The 18443-nt window shown below is 40.0% G+C and overlaps 1 protein-coding gene across 1 annotated transcript in view; it reads left to right on the top strand.

Moving 5' to 3' along the window:
- idh1 (isocitrate dehydrogenase (NADP(+)) 1) overlaps positions 1–18443 on the top strand; it is a 42330-nt gene that overhangs the window by 16246 nt on the left and 7641 nt on the right. Inside the window, exons 3-8 of the mRNA XM_070876032.1 lie at positions 4693–4984; positions 8020–8122; positions 11106–11283; positions 11696–11847; positions 12178–12318; positions 14973–15135. Coding sequence (XP_070732133.1) covers positions 4693–4984; positions 8020–8122; positions 11106–11283; positions 11696–11847; positions 12178–12318; positions 14973–15135 — 1029 coding nt within the window. The remainder of the gene's footprint in view (positions 1–4692; positions 4985–8019; positions 8123–11105; positions 11284–11695; positions 11848–12177; positions 12319–14972; positions 15136–18443) is intronic.

The raw sequence follows: 18443 nt of genomic DNA, 5'->3' as shown, positions 1-18443 counted from the left end.
AACACTATCCTTAATTTCTCTTGATAGCCACGGTTGAACCACCTTCCCCATTTTATTTTTACTGCAGACAGGGATGTACAATTGCTGAAGTTCATCCATGTGATCTTTAAATGTTTGCCATTGCCTATCCACCGTCAACCCTTTAAGTATCATTTGCCAGTCTATCTAGCCAGTTCACGCCTCAAACCATCGAAGTTACCTTTCCTTAAGTTCAGGACCCTAGATTCTGAATTAACTGTGTCACTCTCCATCCTAATAAAGAATTCTACCATGTTATGGTCACTCTTCCCCAAGGGGTCTCGCACAACAAAATTGCTAACTAGTCCTTTCTCATTACACATCACCCAGTCTAGGATGGCCAGCTCCCTGGTTGGTTCCTCGACATTAGTCTAGAAAACCATCCCTCACTCCAGGAAATCCTCCTCCACTGCATTGCTACCAGTTTGGTTAGCACAATCCATATGTAGATTAAAGTCACCCATGATAACTGCTGTACCTTTTATTGCATGCATCCCTTATTTCTTGTTTGATGCTGTCCCCAACCTTACTACTACTGTTTGGTGATCTGTACACAACTCCCTCTAGCGTTTTCTGTCCTTTGGTATTCCGTACCTCCACCCATACTGATTCCACATCATCCAAGCTAATGTCCTTTCTTACTATTGCATTAATTTCCTTTTTAACCAGCAACGCCACCCCGCTTCCTTTTCCTTTCTGTCTATCCTTCCTAAATGTTGAATACCCCTGGTTGAGTTCCCAGCCTTGGTCACCCTGGAGCCATGTCTCCGTGATGCCAATTACATCATACCCGTTAACTGCTATCTGCGCAGTTAATTCGTCCACCTTATTCCGAATACTCCTCGCATTGAGGCACAGAGCCTTCAAGCTTGTCTTTCTAACACACTTTGCCCCTTTAGAAATTTGCTGTAATGTGGCCCTTTTTGCTTTTTGCTTTAGGTTTCTTTGCCCTCCCATTTTACTCTTCTTTCTATATTTTGCTTCTGCTCCCATTCTACTTCCCTCTGTCTCCCTGCCTAGGTTCCCATCCCCCTGACGTATTAGTTTAACTCCTCCCCAACAACACTGCACTACCTCCCTAGTCCTTCTCTTCTGTCCAGGGGTCAACCAATCCCCATCTTAAGCTGTGGGGTGACCGCTTCTAGAAACATGCTATCCACGTTGCTCTCAGTCTCACGCATGCACTGCAGTGTCCCCAGCTGCCGCTCAAGCTCCAAAACATGGAGCTCGAGTTGGCTCCCATTAATTAGTATAGTTAACCGGTGCTTCACAGGAAAGTTTAGAACATGTACTTTAATGATTCTTTGCACCTGCTGGACTTTATTATTTTTTTTAGTCATTGATGATGATGCTCAGTCATTTATTTTATGGAAGTATTTAAAAAAAAAACACTTCAGAAATACAGAAAATAAAGTTGAAACAAAATAAGAAATGTCTCTCTTTTAATAGAAATTTGTGACATTCACCATCTTGTAGATTATTGCTAATTTGCATGAATCATAGAATCATTCCAGCACAATAGGCCATTTGGCCTGTCGAGCTCTTGCCGGTTCTGCAGGAACACTTCAGCTAGTCCCACTCCCTTGCCCTTTCCCTGAAGCCCAGCAAAATGTTTTCCTTCATTTTCTTATCCAATTCCCCTTTGAAAGCCAAGAATAAATCTGCCTTCACCACTCCCTCGGGTAGTGCATTCCAGATCATAACCACTCAATGCGTAAATTTTTTTAAAAAAAATTCTCGCTGCGTAAACATTTTTTCCTTATGTTGCCTTTAGATCTTCTGGCAATCACCTTAATCTGTGTCCTCTGGTTATCGACCCTTCCGCCAATGGCAACAGTTTCTCTCTCTTTCTACTCTGTCTGGACCCCTCATGATTTTGAACACCACTATCAAATTTTCCCTCAATCTTCTCCAAGGAGAACAACCCCAGTTTCACTAGTCTATCCATGTCCCTCATCTCTGGAACCATTGTAAATCTTTTCTATACCCTCTTTAAAGCCTTCACATCCTTCTCAGTGTAGTACCCAGAATTGGACACACTACTCCAGTTGTGGCTGAACCAGTGTTTTATAAAGGTTCATCATAACTGCTTTTATTTTTATACTCTCTGACTCTATTTCTAAAGCCCAGGACAAAGTATGCTTATTTTTAACTGCTTTCTCAACCTGCCCTGCCACCTTCAATTAGTGCACATATACCCCCAAGTCTTTGTCCCTGCACCCCCTTTAGAATTGTACCCTTTAATTTATATCGCCTCTCCTCGTTCTTCCTGTCAAAATGTATCACTTTGCACTTTTCGGCATTAAATTTCCACCAGCCTGTCTGTGTCCTCTTGAAGTCTATCCCTATTCTCCTCACTCTTCACTATAATTCCAAGCTTTGTCATCTGAAAATTTTGAAATAGTGCCCTGTACACCCACACCCAAGTCAAAGTCATTAATATATATCAAGAAAAGCAGTGGTCCGAGTACCGACCTCTGGGAAGTATATCTCTATATACCTTCCTCCAGTTGGATAAACAACTGTCGACCACTATTCTGTTTCCTGTCACTTAGCCAATTTTGTATCCATGCTGCCACTGTCCCTTTTATTCCATGGGTTTCAACTTTGCTGACAAGCCTATTATGTGGAACTTTATCAAACACCTTTTGGAAGTCCTTGTACACATCAACCGCATTGCTCTCCTCAACCCTCTTACCTCTTCAAAAAAAGTGGAGTAACGACTGTATTTGAGAGTTTGTGTTTCACCTGCTGTCTCTTTTTGAACCGGATCGACAATAGCCAATGAAAATAAGAGGAGACTAAAATTTGTAATGCTGGTCAGTTAGGTGGGTAGTTATAGATGGAATGAATTTATAGTCCTACGTGTATGTTCAGCATTGAATTTTTTTTTTACACCAGCTAAGTAGCAAACATAGTTGAGCTTTATGTAAAACACAATACAAAATATTTATACCATACAACTCATTTAGATTGTGTTATTTTGATAAATGTGGTTTTAACTTTGAGTGCATACTGCCATCGTAAGCGCATTGATAAAAACTCGCTAATCTCAAAAATAATTTGCCTTTTTGGGGAGAGGTTGAAAATGAGTGAAGTTTGGAGCTTGAGAGATTACCGAACCCAGTGCTGCATCTCTGGAGATTTTGTTCTGTATCTCCGATTGAATTATACTTGTGGGGTTTTTTTTGAATGGGGGGGGGAACGGCGGGAGAAGGAACAGTGCTTTCTGTTGAAGTTGGTGAATATTATAATTGCTTGATATTCAAAATTATTCATAGCTGTTTAGGTTTTCTTTAGTTTGCCCATACAAAATTTACTTCCATATTAAGTGTACATTTTTCCTATTTTTTCCCCTCTTCCTACCTGTGCCAAAAGAAAACAACAAAACCCTGTTTGATAGAATATTGAGCCTTTTTTGCTTGCTGAAAAAAATGACTTGGAGTAATGGGGTATTAAATTTTGTAACTATCTCTTTCTATTGTAATTTTTTTTCTTGATTTATTTTTATAACTTACTTTCATCCCACTGTTTTACCATTATTCTTTTGTAAAAACAGGAAAAGCTAAAGGAGCAATTTCAGTGCAAATCCTTTTTTATAATAGAGTAAGATAATATTTGGTAGCTTTGTGATTTGCTAGCCTCTGGATCAACCTGCAAGGCTGGTTTAACTAATGACCAGTGAAAGGAATTAAGTCACTACAAAACTGCCACAGCATATATTGCTATAAGGATGTAAGCGAAGACCTGAAATGGCCTATCTCTGTGGAAGGGGATAACCAATGTCTCATCAGATAAGAGATGCAGCCTCCATTTATATAATGGAGATAAAATAGCAGATGAGGGAGTACTTTGTATGCAGAGAGTAAGTTAATGTGTCTGGTAATGAAAAATAAAAACTTTGCTTTTTCACATCACATCAAGAACAAAGTTGTTCAAGTTTGAAGTTTTATATGTGCAAGAAAGTGAAAGTAGCAGAAACTGCATTCATGGCTTTACAGAATGAGTGCAAACTGGATGTTTAGAGGCAGCCTTGTTGTAGACAAGCTATTTCATACTTTTGTGACATGAAATAAATGCATTCACATTTAATTGCTGATTAACTAGAAGAAAAGGCAAGTAATGGTAATTTAAAAATAATCAACTTGTACTGAATTCCTGGTTTCAAAGAGCTTTTTTTTGCCACCAATCCTTCCCTAGAAGAGCTTCAATTGCTTGTTTCACATACAAAAGAAATCCTCAAAACTGTGTGCTCAAACATTTTTTTAGCAGTATAGTATAAACAAAATCAATGTTTAAAATAAATTGATAATTTAATGCTGACACCTGGGGCTTGGAGAAGCAGCTTGAGTGCCAGGAGACTTTGGAACGGGATTACCTTTAATCGTGGATAGAAAGTGAGACTTCCTTTAGATTTTCCTTTTTTAGTTTTAAGTTATTGGATTAACTTCAAAGCTCTGTCTGAACCAGACGCTGCAGTCATTTTTGAACAGACATAAATGAAGTTCTTGAATTTGGAACAGTCCACCAGCAGTAATACCATAACAATCTTTACTCGGGTGTCCATTCAGGAGAAATACAGCAATATTATTTTAGAAAATGTTAAATTTATCATGTTTCAAACTGATCTTGTTTAAGAATAGAATCTTGAATTACCTTTTTTTTTCATTTAAGTTATGACCTGGGAATTGAGCACCGTGATGCCACTAATGACCAGGTGACTATTGATGCTGCTGAAGCTATTAAAAAATATCATGTAGGAATAAAATGTGCCACCATTACTCCTGATGAGGGTAGAGTGGAGGAATTCAAGCTGAAGAAAATGTGGAAATCACCCAACGGGACCATCCGCAACATCCTTGGTGGCACAGTGTTTCGAGAAGCGATCATCTGTGAGAATATTCCTAGACTAGTATCCGGCTGGATCAAGCCAATCATCATTGGACGTCATGCATATGGTGACCAAGTAAGCTGAAATCACTTTTTAAAATTACTTTTTAAATTTGATTCTAAAATTTATTTTGAGAATCCATGAAAATGGTAAACTCCTTAAGTTTATTTTATAGGCTTTAAATACCTTGTTAACTTTAACTGACTATTTTAATTGTTACCTGCTTTAGTGTTTTGAACAACATTGTGCAGCATTTGCTCAAATTTCTACCAATGCTTCATTATAACCAGCTATTGAAAACTGATCCAAACTTTTTGTCCCTCTTCCTTCATTTCCTCTTCTGCCCTATCTGTGTTAGAACTACTTCAAGGAGTCACTTAACCTTTCAGTAGGCAGAACGCATGGTGACCCATGCTTCCAGTGGCAATATTTTATGTAACTATGAAGCCATAGTGTCAGCAAAAAATACCTCCTGGGTCCAGGATCTTAGAAAGGCAGCAATACTGTCTCGTTTACTGTGCTGGAACTAAAGTTGTGATTACTATCAATGACAATGCAGTAAAGTAATTGGAGCATTCCTATACAGTCATTGCCTAACCTAAAACACAATGATTTGGACTGGCATAGATGTAAATCTGGAGGTGACCAACTTTAAAAAAAAAACTCAACTGGTATTTGCTTTACTTGCCTTGGATACCCGCAGATTGACAACTGGGCCAGTCTGAAACACTGCCTTCTGGGTTAGTCAATTAAACCAGTGTTAGAGGGCAGCCAACATGATGGTTCTCCAAAGGAAGGAAAATTAAATTGTAATTTTTGCATATAAAAAGGTTGATTCAACATGCATGTTAAAATATAGTCCCATATTGTATGAAAAGAGCAAAATGCTTTATATTGGAAACACTCGTCTTTCCCCTTCCCATCCTCACTTTCCATGTGCTGTCCTTTTTCTTTATCTTGTAAGTGCATGCAGTCTGCAGTACTGTAAATATATATAAAATGCATGTTTTGGATAAAGTTTGAAAATGGAGGTCACTTTGTACTGATCAACTTCTGGAAGTTGCCTAGAAGAAGATGTTATGACCAGTGACTAAAAGCTTGTGGTGTTGCCTCCTTTTTAAGCCTTACTACCCAATATCCTTTCTCTCATCTCTACTTTTGTAAGTCATTTATAATATTTTGCTCCCTTTTTAGTTTTTGTTGGTGTGGAATGGGTATCCTTGGTCATTGTCTGTGTATAAGGAATAGTAATACTAGTGCAGAGACTGGTAATAAAAATGAATACATTTATAACTTCGCAGCTGTATGAAAAATTAACACAGCAAAATCACCTGACGATGTATTCATATCTACCATTTGTATGTTGTTAAAAGTACAATGGCACAATTTAATGGTTACATTTAAACCTAAAGTTGAATAGTTACAGAAGAGATGTGTGCAGAATGAATCTGCAAACAATGTTGCAAGGTCAGTCGGTCTACACGTGATCCGAGTATGCGCCCAGTTATAAAGTCAAATGTGAACTTTGATTTTGCAAAGCAGTTTTGCATATTATCTTTACTCTCCAAGTAGAGATGAGAGGAAGGATATTGGGTAGTAAGGCTTGAAAGGAGGCGACAACACAAGCTTTTAGTCACCTTTGACTCGGTGTCAATTTTTGTCTTATTATGCTCCTTGGGAGGTTTCCTACAATAAAGATGCTATATAAATGCAAGTTGTTGTTCCAGTTGTAATCAATTGCCAGGAAGGGAGGTTGAGGCTAGAATATGGATACTTTAATGGAAAGATGATAAAGCATTCTAGAAGGATAAGACCAAATAGGTTGAATAGGTTTAGGTGAAGACCATCTTGTAGTACAAAGAGAACTTCTTTGTACTGGCCTGTGTAGGCACTCATGAATGAGAAATACCTGGCTGATCAGTTCCAATGGGTCAGTCAAATATACCTTCCCATATTAATTTTATTATAGAAATGCTTATCTGTAGCCTATCAGTATGATTTCTTTTTAAGAGAAATGCCACAGAGAAGAGAGATCAGAAAGGAGACTAAAAAAACCTTAAGGAGGTGCACTCTGCTGAAGCGCCAGCTCACAACAACCTGTATAATAGTGCTAGGATGTGGGTTCACAAGTCACACATAGTAACCAATTTCTGTTGTATTGGTTGGGGAATGGCCAATCGTGATGTACAAAAGGTAATAAATATACAGAATATATTACCGGGGCATTGCATTGATGCAAATAGTACAAATAGATTGAAGAAACTAGTAGATACATTTCTGGGGGACAAGAGATTGAGTGATTTGATCAGAAGGTAGAGTTGAAAATGCTTCACACATTGAGATCATAATGAATTAAGCAAGAAAACTTTCTCCACAATATTCTCCATGAAGCAATAGAATAACAGATATTAGCTGAATATCTTCAACCTTTATTGAGTGGAGCACAAAATTGTTAATTTTCTAAAATGACTTCAGTCTTTTCAGCCGTGAAAAGACTACATTATTTGTTTGCATGCTTTACAATTCTATCTATATCCATCTACAATCATGAAGTTATTGTAGCAGGCATCAGCGAAGAAAATGTCTTTGTCAAAAACTAGGTTACTGATGATTTTAAATCAGCTTTCAATTAAGGACACTGTTCTTTCTGTTGTTCCCTGGTAATTTTCAATCCTGATTTTGGACTAAAATAAAAGTGCATTTGTGAATTAGGTGGTGATCGAATCGCCCTCTGCTATGATTGCCCTTGTAATTGAAAAGCCTGTTGACACTTGTTGTCAAAGCTCACAGATAAATAATGGCCACTTGGGTGAGATCCTAGATGATAACTGGCACTGTGGAACTGCACTCCAACAAGGAGTTAATGCCTTCAGAAGGAAGAGAACAGAAATACAGCAAATAAAAATATAATGCTATTTTGACACATTACTACTTGTAAAGTGCTTATATAGTTTATTTTGTATCTGGGTTTTGGCTGATAAACTTTCACTCTTATACTACTGGAACTAAAGTTAAACCTCTCATTGAATGTGGTTTGCAGTATATGAAATGTAAACATTTAATCTTTTTGGTTCAAATTTAAGAACAAATGTAATACTTTTTGTCCACAGTACAGAGCTACAGACTTTGTTGTGCCTGGTCCTGGTATAGTTGAAATCAAATACACACCCAATCATGGTGAACCTGTCACCTATGTTGTTCATAATTTTACAGGTAAGGTTGCATGTTGTGCAGGTACATGCTTTATGAAATTTGTATGCTCACATATTCAGAACCATGCATTCTTTTAAGTTAGGTAGACTATATTGGGTCTCCAGTTATCAGCTACTGTTGATGCTTAACTGGCCAATAATATTGAGACACCTTTTATATGCTTGCATCAAACAGCTTACACTGGCAACACCATTTCCTGTGTGCTGTGTAGTTTAAGTTTTGGAAGAAACAAAACCTCCCGATATATACAGACAGGGCTAATCTGGTAATGCATATTAATTACTGGTATGGATCTTGCATAAGAACATAAGAAATAGGAGTAGTCCATATGGCCCCTTGAGCCTGCTCCGCCATTTAATACAATCATGGACTCTGGTCCACTTCCCTGCCCACTCTCCATAACCCCTTATTCCCTTTTATAGTTTAAGAAACTATTTCTGTCTTAAATTTATTCAATGTCCCAGCTTCCACAGCTCTGATGCAGCGAATTCCACTAATCCACAACCCTCGGAGGAAATTTCTGATCTCAGTTTTAAATGGGTGGCCTCTTATTCTAAGATTATGCCCTCTAGTTCTAGTCTCCCACATCAGTGAAAACATCCTCTCTGCATCCACCCCGTCAAGCCCCTCATAATCTTATACGTTTCGATAAGATCACCTTTCATTCTTCTGAATTCCAATGAGTAGAGGCTCAACTGTCCCTCATAAGTCAACCCCTTCATCTCCAAAATCAACCTTGTGAACCTTCTCTGAACTGCCTCCAAAGCAAGTATATCCTTTCGTAAATATGGAAACCAAAACTACACGCAGTATTGCAGGTGTGGCCTCACCAATACTCTACAACTGTAGCAAAACTTCCCTGCTTTTATACTCCATCCCCTTTGCAATAAAAGCCAAGATTCGATTGGCCTTCCTGATCACTTGCTGTACCTGCATACTAACCTTTTGTGTTTCATAAAGAAGTACCCTCCGGTCCCGCTGCACTGCAGCACTTTGCAATCTTTCACCATTTAAATAATAACTTGCTCTTTGATTATTTTCTGCCAAAGTACATGACCTCACTCTTTGCCTGTATGTTCTTTTGCAGATTTTTTGTGTCCTCCTCATATGCTTTTCCTCTCAACTTTGTATCATCAGCAAACTTGGCTACGTTACACTTAGTTCCTTCTTCCAAGTCATTAATATAGATTGTAAATAGTTGGGGTCCCAGCACTGATCCCTGTGGCACCCCACTAGTTACTGGTTGCCAACCAGAGAATGAACCATTTATACTGACTCTGTTTAGTTAGTTAGCCAATCCTCTATCCATGCTAATCTATTACCCCCCATGCCAGTGAACTTTTATCTTGTGCAGTAACCTTTTATGTGGCACCTTGTCAAATGCCTTCTGGAAGTCCAAATACACCACATCCACTGGTTCCCCCTGTTCGTTACATCCTCAAAGAACTCCAGCAAATTTGTCAAACATGACTTCCCCTTCATAAATCCATGCTGACTAGCCTGACTGAATTATGCTTTTCTAAATGTCCTGCAGCTGCTTCTTTAATAATACACTCCATTTTCTCCAACCACAGATGTTGGGCTAACTGGTCTATAGTTTCCTGCTTTTTGTCTGCCTCCTTTTTTAAATAGGGGCATTACATTTGCAGTTTTCCAATATGGCAACTTCTGGCTGTATAAGCTAGACTTATAGGGCCCAAGTTTCCACATGATTTGCGCCTGATTTTTAGGAGCAACTGGTGGAGAACGGACTATCTTAGAAATCGCAATTCTCCACTTTTTTTTTCTGCAGTTCTAGTGAGGTAGAACAGTTCTACTTTGGAACAGAATTTTTTCTTCAAAAGGGGGTGTGTCCGGCCACTGATGCCTGATTTCAAAGTTTCCACAATGAAAACGTACTCCAAACTAAAGTAGAATGGAGCAAGTGAAGATTTTTGTAGAACTGAAAAAACATGTTCTACACATTAAAAAAAATCAGGCGCAGGTTACAAATTAGGCGTCCAGAACGAGGTGGGGGAAGGGAAGTCATTAAATTCTACAATCAATCTTTATTTATACTTCTACAAATATTATACAAATAAATCCAACCTGAATAAACATTTATAAGCAAAGAAAAGATTAAATAAACCATCTTCCTACCTGTGTGACAGTGCTTCAGCCATCGTTCGTTCCTGCGGGGGGTGGGGAAGGAAACCGCCGTTTGTTGCCGCCGCGGAGGGGAGGAAGGGGACAGCGGTTTGTTGCCGCCGTGGAGGGGAGTGAGGGGAAGGAGACAGTGAGAAGGGTAGTCTCAGTGCTGATGGCAATGTGCTTTTATTAAAAAATGTTCAAAAATTAAACAGCTACAGAGAACTACAAAAATGGCCGAGTGCCAATGTTTCCTTCATGCTGCGCGAACGCTCCAACGCGCACGCGCAGCGTTGCCGGCAGGAAAAAAAACTAATTTAAATAGTACCCGCCCCCTCCCACTTACAAAATCGGCGCGAGTGTAGGCTCCGCCCCCCTGGGCGCCGCGCCAAACAGACAAGGAGCTGCAAAGTGCTCGAGAATAGCACGTTTTTTTTCTGGCGCCGTTTTAGGCGCGAAAAACGGGCGCCCGTTTTCTATCCTGTGGAAACTTGGGCCCATAGAAAGGTATAGGAGAGTTTCAATTTACACTCCTTTAGGTTAGGATTTATATAGCAAGCCAGAAACAAAATATTGCATACAATTGTAAAGAGCTCATGAATATAAACTAGGTGTATTGTTAGGGGATCACTGTCCTAGAGGAACAAAATAAAATTCAATACTGGCACATGATATGTTGAGTTCATTTTTACACTTGCGAACAGGGAAGGAGTGGGAAGAAAGAGGATCTAGGAATTGAAGGGAACTTTTGATAGCTTTTAAATCTTGACACCTATCAGAGTATATTATGTCAAAACATAAAATGCTATTTTTGGTATATGTGGCTTTGTAAAAAAATGTCACTACTTTGTTACAGATGGTGGAGGAGTTGCTTTGGGAATGTACAACACTGACTCCTCGATTAGGGACTTCGCTCATAGCTCATTCCAGCAAGCTCTTGCTAAAGGTTGGCCATTATACATGAGCACAAAGAATACCATACTGAAGAGTTACGATGGACGATTCAAGGACATATTCCAGGAAATCTATGAAAAGTAACTTTTAAAAAAAAATAAACGTTTCAAAAATGTTTTTCTTTCCCTCTCCAACTCACTTCTCTCCCACTTCATTATTTTACTATCCTCCAAGAAGCTTTAGTATTTGACATTCCTTCTGTTGCAAAAGAGGATGTGCACTTGGGTTGAGGATTATTCAATCATGTCATTCCTTGATTAGTGAATAAGAGATGTGATCACTATGTAAGTGAGCCATAAATAAACCTGTGGACCAGACTGGCTAGCCCTACAAACTGAAGGAAGAAACGCAGTGGCAGGAGACAACAGTTGGGTACCAAAAAGAGGAGGGTAGTGTAAATTTAAACATTTGGAAAGCTTCACTTTGGTACAGTTGTTGAGGGAAAAAGGCTAATGGTACGGCTTTGTTTTAGAAAATATATTTCTCTTGCAGACAATACAAAGCACAATTTGAGGCCAAAGGAATCTGGTATGAGCACAGACTAATTGATGACATGGTAGCCCAAGCTCTCAAATCTGAGGGAGGCTTCATCTGGGCCTGTAAGAATTATGATGGTGATGTGCAATCTGACTCTATTGCACAAGGTAATTTTGATAGTAGCAATTATATTAATCTATGTTGGGCTATTCTTGATATATAGTAAACTGCTAATTCAACTGATGGTTTTCTACATATATTGTACAGTTTGACATGACTTTCTGCATCAGAATTACTTGCAAATTCAGAAATTTGCTGAAAAATTCTGAATTAGAGAAGATTGCCTCCAGTTCTGTCAAATAGAGGGACTGAACAGAGATCAAGAAAATAGAAGCTGTTACTCCAGTCTTTTTTTTAAGCTAACTACTCCTGTACTGAAATATGGTTTCTTTATTTTGATTGTGTTTTCAAGAATATATTTTTCTAATTATATGCAGGATATGGCTCACTGGGAATGATGACAAGTGTATTGATTTGTCCTGATGGCAAGACAGTAGAAGCTGAGGCTGCCCATGGCACTGTGACACGCCATTACCGTATGCATCAGCAGGGCAAGGAAACCTCAACCAATCCAATTGGTAAAATTATTTGGCTTTGCCTCCCTTATACAAATGTAATTTACAAGTATGGCCAGTATGTTTATTTAATATGATGCAGAATCTACAGTGTATTGCAGGGCGGCCCCAAAATATATTATTGCCTTGAACTTTGCCAGAAGAGCTGTAGAAACCCTGGGAAAATTGTATAAATGTTTTATAGGCAGACAAGTAGGTAAAGCTTAACAGAAACTCACTCTTTCAGACTTTAAGACATCGTAAGGAATCTGAAGATTTGTAACTAAAAGTTTGTGAAGATGTAGTAGGTTGGGTAATGATTGGTTCAGGATGTAAGCAATGCTGGCAAGGCAGCATTTATTGCCGAACACAGTTGCCCTGTAGGCATGAATAGTTAACCATATGGTATGGGATTGGAGTATTGTATAGACTAAATCAGGTAGAAATGGCAGGTTCTCTTCCCTGAAGGGCATTAATGAACTAGATGGATTTTTGCAAAATTGCAGCAGCTTTCATGGTTATTTTGTTTTCTGGTGCTAGCCTACAAATAAGTTATTTAAACCAGTTTCATAACTTACCATGGTAGGATTTGAACTTGGGACAGCTGGGTTGCTGGTTCTTTCAGCATAACCACTACACTGTGATGTAGCCAACAGAATGCTCTAGGTGGAGTCTTGGGACTTTGTAATTAGTAATCTTGATGGGTGACACCAAGTTTTGTGGAAAGCACAATGTTTAGAAAAAGGTCTAAAATTCACGTGATCTAGATTCATCAGAATTAATAACCAGATAGTTGAATTGCAAATTATTATTTTTAAGAAATGTAAGGTAATAAAATTGTTCATATTTAGAACCCTAAAAGTTTACAGCACAGAAGGAGGCCATTTGTGTTTGCGTCATCTTTGTCAGAGCAGTCTAAAACTAATCTCCCTGCTCTGCGCTCTCCCTATACCTCTATCTCCCTCTGCTTCAAATATTTATCCACTTTTCCCTTGGAAGCGGCAATGATCTCTGCCTTAACCACTTTCTGCAGAAAATCATTCCATGCGCCAACAACTCACTAAAGAAATTTCTTCTAACCCTTCTCTCTCTGACAATTTTAAATTGATGAGTCCTTGTAACTGACCCCAAGAAAGTGAATAAAGGAAAACTATCAAAGCCTTTATAATTTTATAAACAATATACTATCATCTAGGTAGATAAAGCATATGGAATACTTGCCTTTATTAGTCAAGGCATGGAATACAAGAGCAAAGGAGGTAATGCTTGAACTGCATAAAACACTGATCAAGCTGCAGCTGGAGTACTGTGTGCAGCTCTTGTCACATTTCAGGAAAGATGTGATTGCACTGGAAAGGGTGCAGAGGAGATTTACAAGAATGTTGCCTGGACTGGAGAATTTTGGCTATGAGGAACGATTGGAGATGCTAAGTCTGTTTTCTTTGGATCCAAGAAGGCTGCGGGGAGACCTGATTGAGGTGTATAAAATTGAGGGCCCGAGATAGAGAGAACCGGTTTCCCTTGGCAGAGGGGTCAACAAGCAGGGGACATAGATTTAAAGTAATTGGGGGGAGGTTTAGAGGAGGTGAGGGGAAATTTCTTCACTGAGGATGGTGGCGGTCTGGAACTCACTGCCTGAAAGGGTGGTACAGAGATAGAAACCCAAACCACATTTAAAAGCTACTCTTGGATGTGCACTCTGCCGTAACCTACAGGAGCTGCAAAGTGGGATGAGGCTGGATAGCTCTTGGCTGGCATGGACACGATGGTGCTGTAAATTTCTATGATCTCGCCTGGCCATGCCACTTGTCTGATCTCTGACCACTTCCTCGTCTCCCTTACAGCCCACAACACTATTTTCCTCTAACTCAACTATCCTCATCTTTCACCATGGGGAAATACTTGTTCTAGCTAGCTTCTTCATAAATATCTCATTCCTTGCTACCTGAGCCAAGTTTCAAACTCCACATTCTATCCATCACCAAGGCTGCTTACTTGCACCTCAACAATGTCCTCTGCTTGTGCAACTAATTCACTCTCATTGCTACTAGAACATTATCCATACTTTTGACACTCCCTAGACTTGATTTCTCTAACTACTTCCTTGCTGGTCTCCCATCCTCCCATTGCATTCAAAGCACATCTGCCCTGCAGTGCAGTAAGCCCTGCTTGCACTTCACACCTGGTTTTACTGGTTAGCTTTTCCTAATGTTTTGAATTTAAACTTTTTGTCTTCTCCTTCAATCCCCTCCCTGGTCTCTCTTTCTTTATTCTTTGCAACTTCCTCCAACCTTGTGGCCCTCCCCATGCCTTCCGAGCATACCTTCTGTGCATGCCCATGCATTCAACCATAAATGATGGTAGAGCCGTAAGTTGCTTTAGCCTTATTATCTATCATCAGATTCTTTGTTTCTCTCCTACCTGCAAAATCTGTTAAAACTGGTCATTCCACTGAGCTTTTGGTCACACCTCCTACTATAGTACAGCATCCATTCCTTTTTTTATTTTACCTTTTTTAAGCTGTGAAACACTGGAGGATTTTTTTCAATATTTAAGGTGTTCTAATAATGGTGTAGTAAATACTGTCCGTTGAAACATAAGTTTGGTTAAAAGTACTTTTCTTGCCCGATGTACTTAGTGTTTTTTTAATACAAGACTTTCCCCCTCATTGTTTCAAGCCTCCATCTTTGCTTGGACTCGAGGATTATCCCATAGAGCAAAGCTGGATGACAACTCTGCACTGAAGAACTTCTGTACTTCGTTAGAAGAAGTTTGTGTAGAAACTATTGAGTCTGGTTTCATGACCAAGGATTTGGCTGCATGTATCAAAGGTCTACCAAAGTAAGTATAAACACTACTTGGGGCTAACATTCGCATTCAGTTTAAGGAAGCCTGGGTTTTCTTGTAAATATATTACTCATTTATTTTCTTGGTGTGACAAGTCTATTCTGGATTGCTGATTAGCTTTTTTCCTGCCAGTCACAATACACACAGTTAACAGTGATAGTCTTCAAGAAGATATAGATAGGTAGGTGAAATGGGCGGATACGTGGCAGATGTTGTTTAACGCAGAAAAGTGTGAAGTGATAAATTTTGGTAGGAAGAACGGGGAGAGGCAATAGGGTACAATCCTAAAGTGGGTGCATGAACAGAGACCTGGGGGTATACATACACAAATTGTTGAAGGTGGCAGGGCAGGTTGAGAAAATGGCTCAAAAAGCATACAGGATACTGGGCTTCATAAATAAAGGCAGAGTACAAAAGCAAGGAAGTTATGATAACACAGAAACATAGAAAATAGGTGCAGGAGTAGGCCATTCGGCCCTTCTAGCCTGCACCGTCATTCAATGAGTTCATGGCTGAACATGCAACTTCAGTACCCCATTCCTGCTTTCTCGCCATACCCCTTGATCCCCCTAGTAGTAAGGACTTCATCTAACTCCTTTTTGAATATATTTAGTGAATTGGCCTCAACAATTTTCTGTGGTAGAGAATTCCACAGGTTCACCACTCTGGGTGAAGAAGTTCCTCCTCATCTCGGTCCTAAATGGCTTACCCCTTATCCTTAGACTGTGACCCCTGGTTCTGGACTTCCCCAACATTGGGAACATTCTTCCTGCATCTAACCTGTCTAACCCCGTCAGAATTTTAAACATTTGTATGAGATCCCCTCATTCTTCTGAACTCCAGTGAATACAAGCCCAGTTGATCCAGTTTGTCTTGATAGGTCAGTCCTGCCATCCCGGGAATCAGTCTGGTGAACCTTCGCTGCACTCCCTCAATAGCAAGAATGTCCTTCCTCAGGTTAGGAGACCAAAACTGAACACAATACTCCAGGTGTGGCCTCACCAAGGCCCTGTACAACTGTAGCAACACCTCCCTGCCCCTGTACTCAAATCCCCTCGCTATGAAGGCCAACATGCCAATTGCTTTCTTAACCGCCTGCTGTACCTGCATGCTAACCTTCAATGACTGATGTACCATGACACCCAGGTCTCTTTGCACCTCCCCTTTTCCTAATCTGTCACCATTCAGATAATAGTCTGTCTCTCTGTTTTTACCACCAAAGTGGATAACCTCACATTTATCCACATTATACTTCATCTGCCATGCATTTGCCTACTCACCTAACCTATCCAAGTCGCTCTGCAGCCTCATAGCATCCTCCTCGCAGCTCACACTGCCACCCAACTTAGTGTCATCCGCAAATTTGGAGATACTACATTTAATCCCCGCGTCTAAATCATTAATGTACAGTGTAAACAGCTGGGTCCCCAGCACACAACCTTGCGGTACCCCACTAGTCACTGCCTGCCATTCTGAAAAGTCCCCATTTACTCCAACTCTTTGCTTCCTGTCTGACAACCAGTTCTCAATCCATGTCAGCACACTACCCCCAATCCCATGTGCTTTAACTTTGCACATTAATCTCTTGTGTGGGACCTTGTCAAAAGCCTTCTGAAAGTCCAAATATACCACACCAACTGGTTCTCCCTTGTCCACTCTACTGGAAACATCCTCAAAAAATTCCAGATTTGTCAAGCATGATTTCCCTTTCACAAATCCATGCTGACTTGGACCTATCATGTCACCTCTTTCCAAATGCACTGCTTTGACATCCTTAATAATTGATTCCATCATTTTACCCACTACTGATGTCAGGCTGACCGGTCTATAATTCCCTGTTATATCTCTCCCTCCTTTTTTAAAAAGTGGGGTTACATTGGCTACCCTCCACTCCATAGGAACTGATCCAGAGTCAATGGAATGTTGGAAAATGACTGTCAATGCATCCACTATTTCCAAGGCCACCTCCTTAAGTACTCTGGAGTGCAGACCATCTGGTCCTGGGGATTTATTGGTTTTCAATCCCATCAATTTCCCCAACACAATTTCCCGACTAATAAGGATTTCCCTCAGTTCCTCCTCCTTACTAGACCCTCCGACCCCTTTTATATCCGGAAGGTTGTTTGTGTCCTCCTCAGTGAATACCGAACCAAAGTACTTGTTCAATTGGTCCGCCATTTCTTTGTTCCCCGTTATGACTTCCCCTGATTCTGACTGCAGGGGACCTACGTTTGTCTTTACTAACCTTTTTCTCTTTACATATCTATAGAAACTTTTGCAATCCGTCTTGATGTTCCCTGCAAGCTTCTTCTCGTACTCCATTTTCCCTGCCCTAATCAAACCCTTTGTCCTCCTCTGCTGAGTTCTAAATTTCTCCCAGTCCTCTGGTTCGCTGCTATTTCTGGCCAATTTGTATGCCACTTCCTTGGCTTTAATACTATCCCTGATTCCCTTTGATAGCCACGGTTGAGCCACCTTTCCTTTTTTTTATTTTTACGCCAGACAGGAATGTACAATTGTTGTAGTTCATCCATGCGGTCTCTAAATGTCTGCCATTGCCCATCCACAGTCAACCCCTTAAGTATCATTCGCCAATCTATCCTAGCCAATTCACGCCTCATACCTTCAAAGTTACCCTTCTTTAAGTTCTGGACCATGGTCTCTGAATTAACTGTTTCATTCTCCATTCTAATGCAGAATTCCACCATATTATGGTCACTCTTCCCCAAGGGGCCTCGCACAATGAGATTGCTAATTAATCCCCTCTCATTGCACAACACCCAGTCTAAGATGGCCTCCCCCCTAGTTGGTTCCTCGACATATTGGTCTAAAAAACCATCCCTTATGCACTCCAGGAAATCCTCCACCGTATTGCTTCCAGTTTGGTTAACCCAATCTATGTGCATATTAAAGTCACCCATTATAACTGCTGCACCTTTATTGCATGCACCCCTAATTTCCTGTTTGATGCCCTCCCCAACATCACTACTACTGTTTGGAGGTTTGTACACAACTCCCACTAACGTTTTTTGCCCTTTGGTGTTCTGCAGCTCTACCCATATAGATTCCACATCATCCGAACCTTTATAAAACACCTGGTTCGGCCTCAACTGAAAGGCCATGTCCAATTCTGGGTACCGCACTTTAGGAAGGATGTGAAGGCCTTGGAGAGAGTGCAGAAAAATGTGAGAATTATTCTAGGCATGAGTTGTAACTTATTCCTACTTGGACAAAAGGTAGTTAATATATTAATGTCTGTCCAATTCAGAGGAATTACCATATTCGGTCCCAAGTTGTGTCCT

Source organism: Pristiophorus japonicus, chromosome 3 (assembly GCF_044704955.1).
Source record: "Pristiophorus japonicus isolate sPriJap1 chromosome 3, sPriJap1.hap1, whole genome shotgun sequence".
Lineage (NCBI taxonomy): Eukaryota > Metazoa > Chordata > Chondrichthyes > Pristiophoridae > Pristiophorus > Pristiophorus japonicus.
The sequence above is the reverse complement of the archived record's forward strand: the minus strand, read 5'-3'. Positions and strand labels throughout refer to the sequence as shown.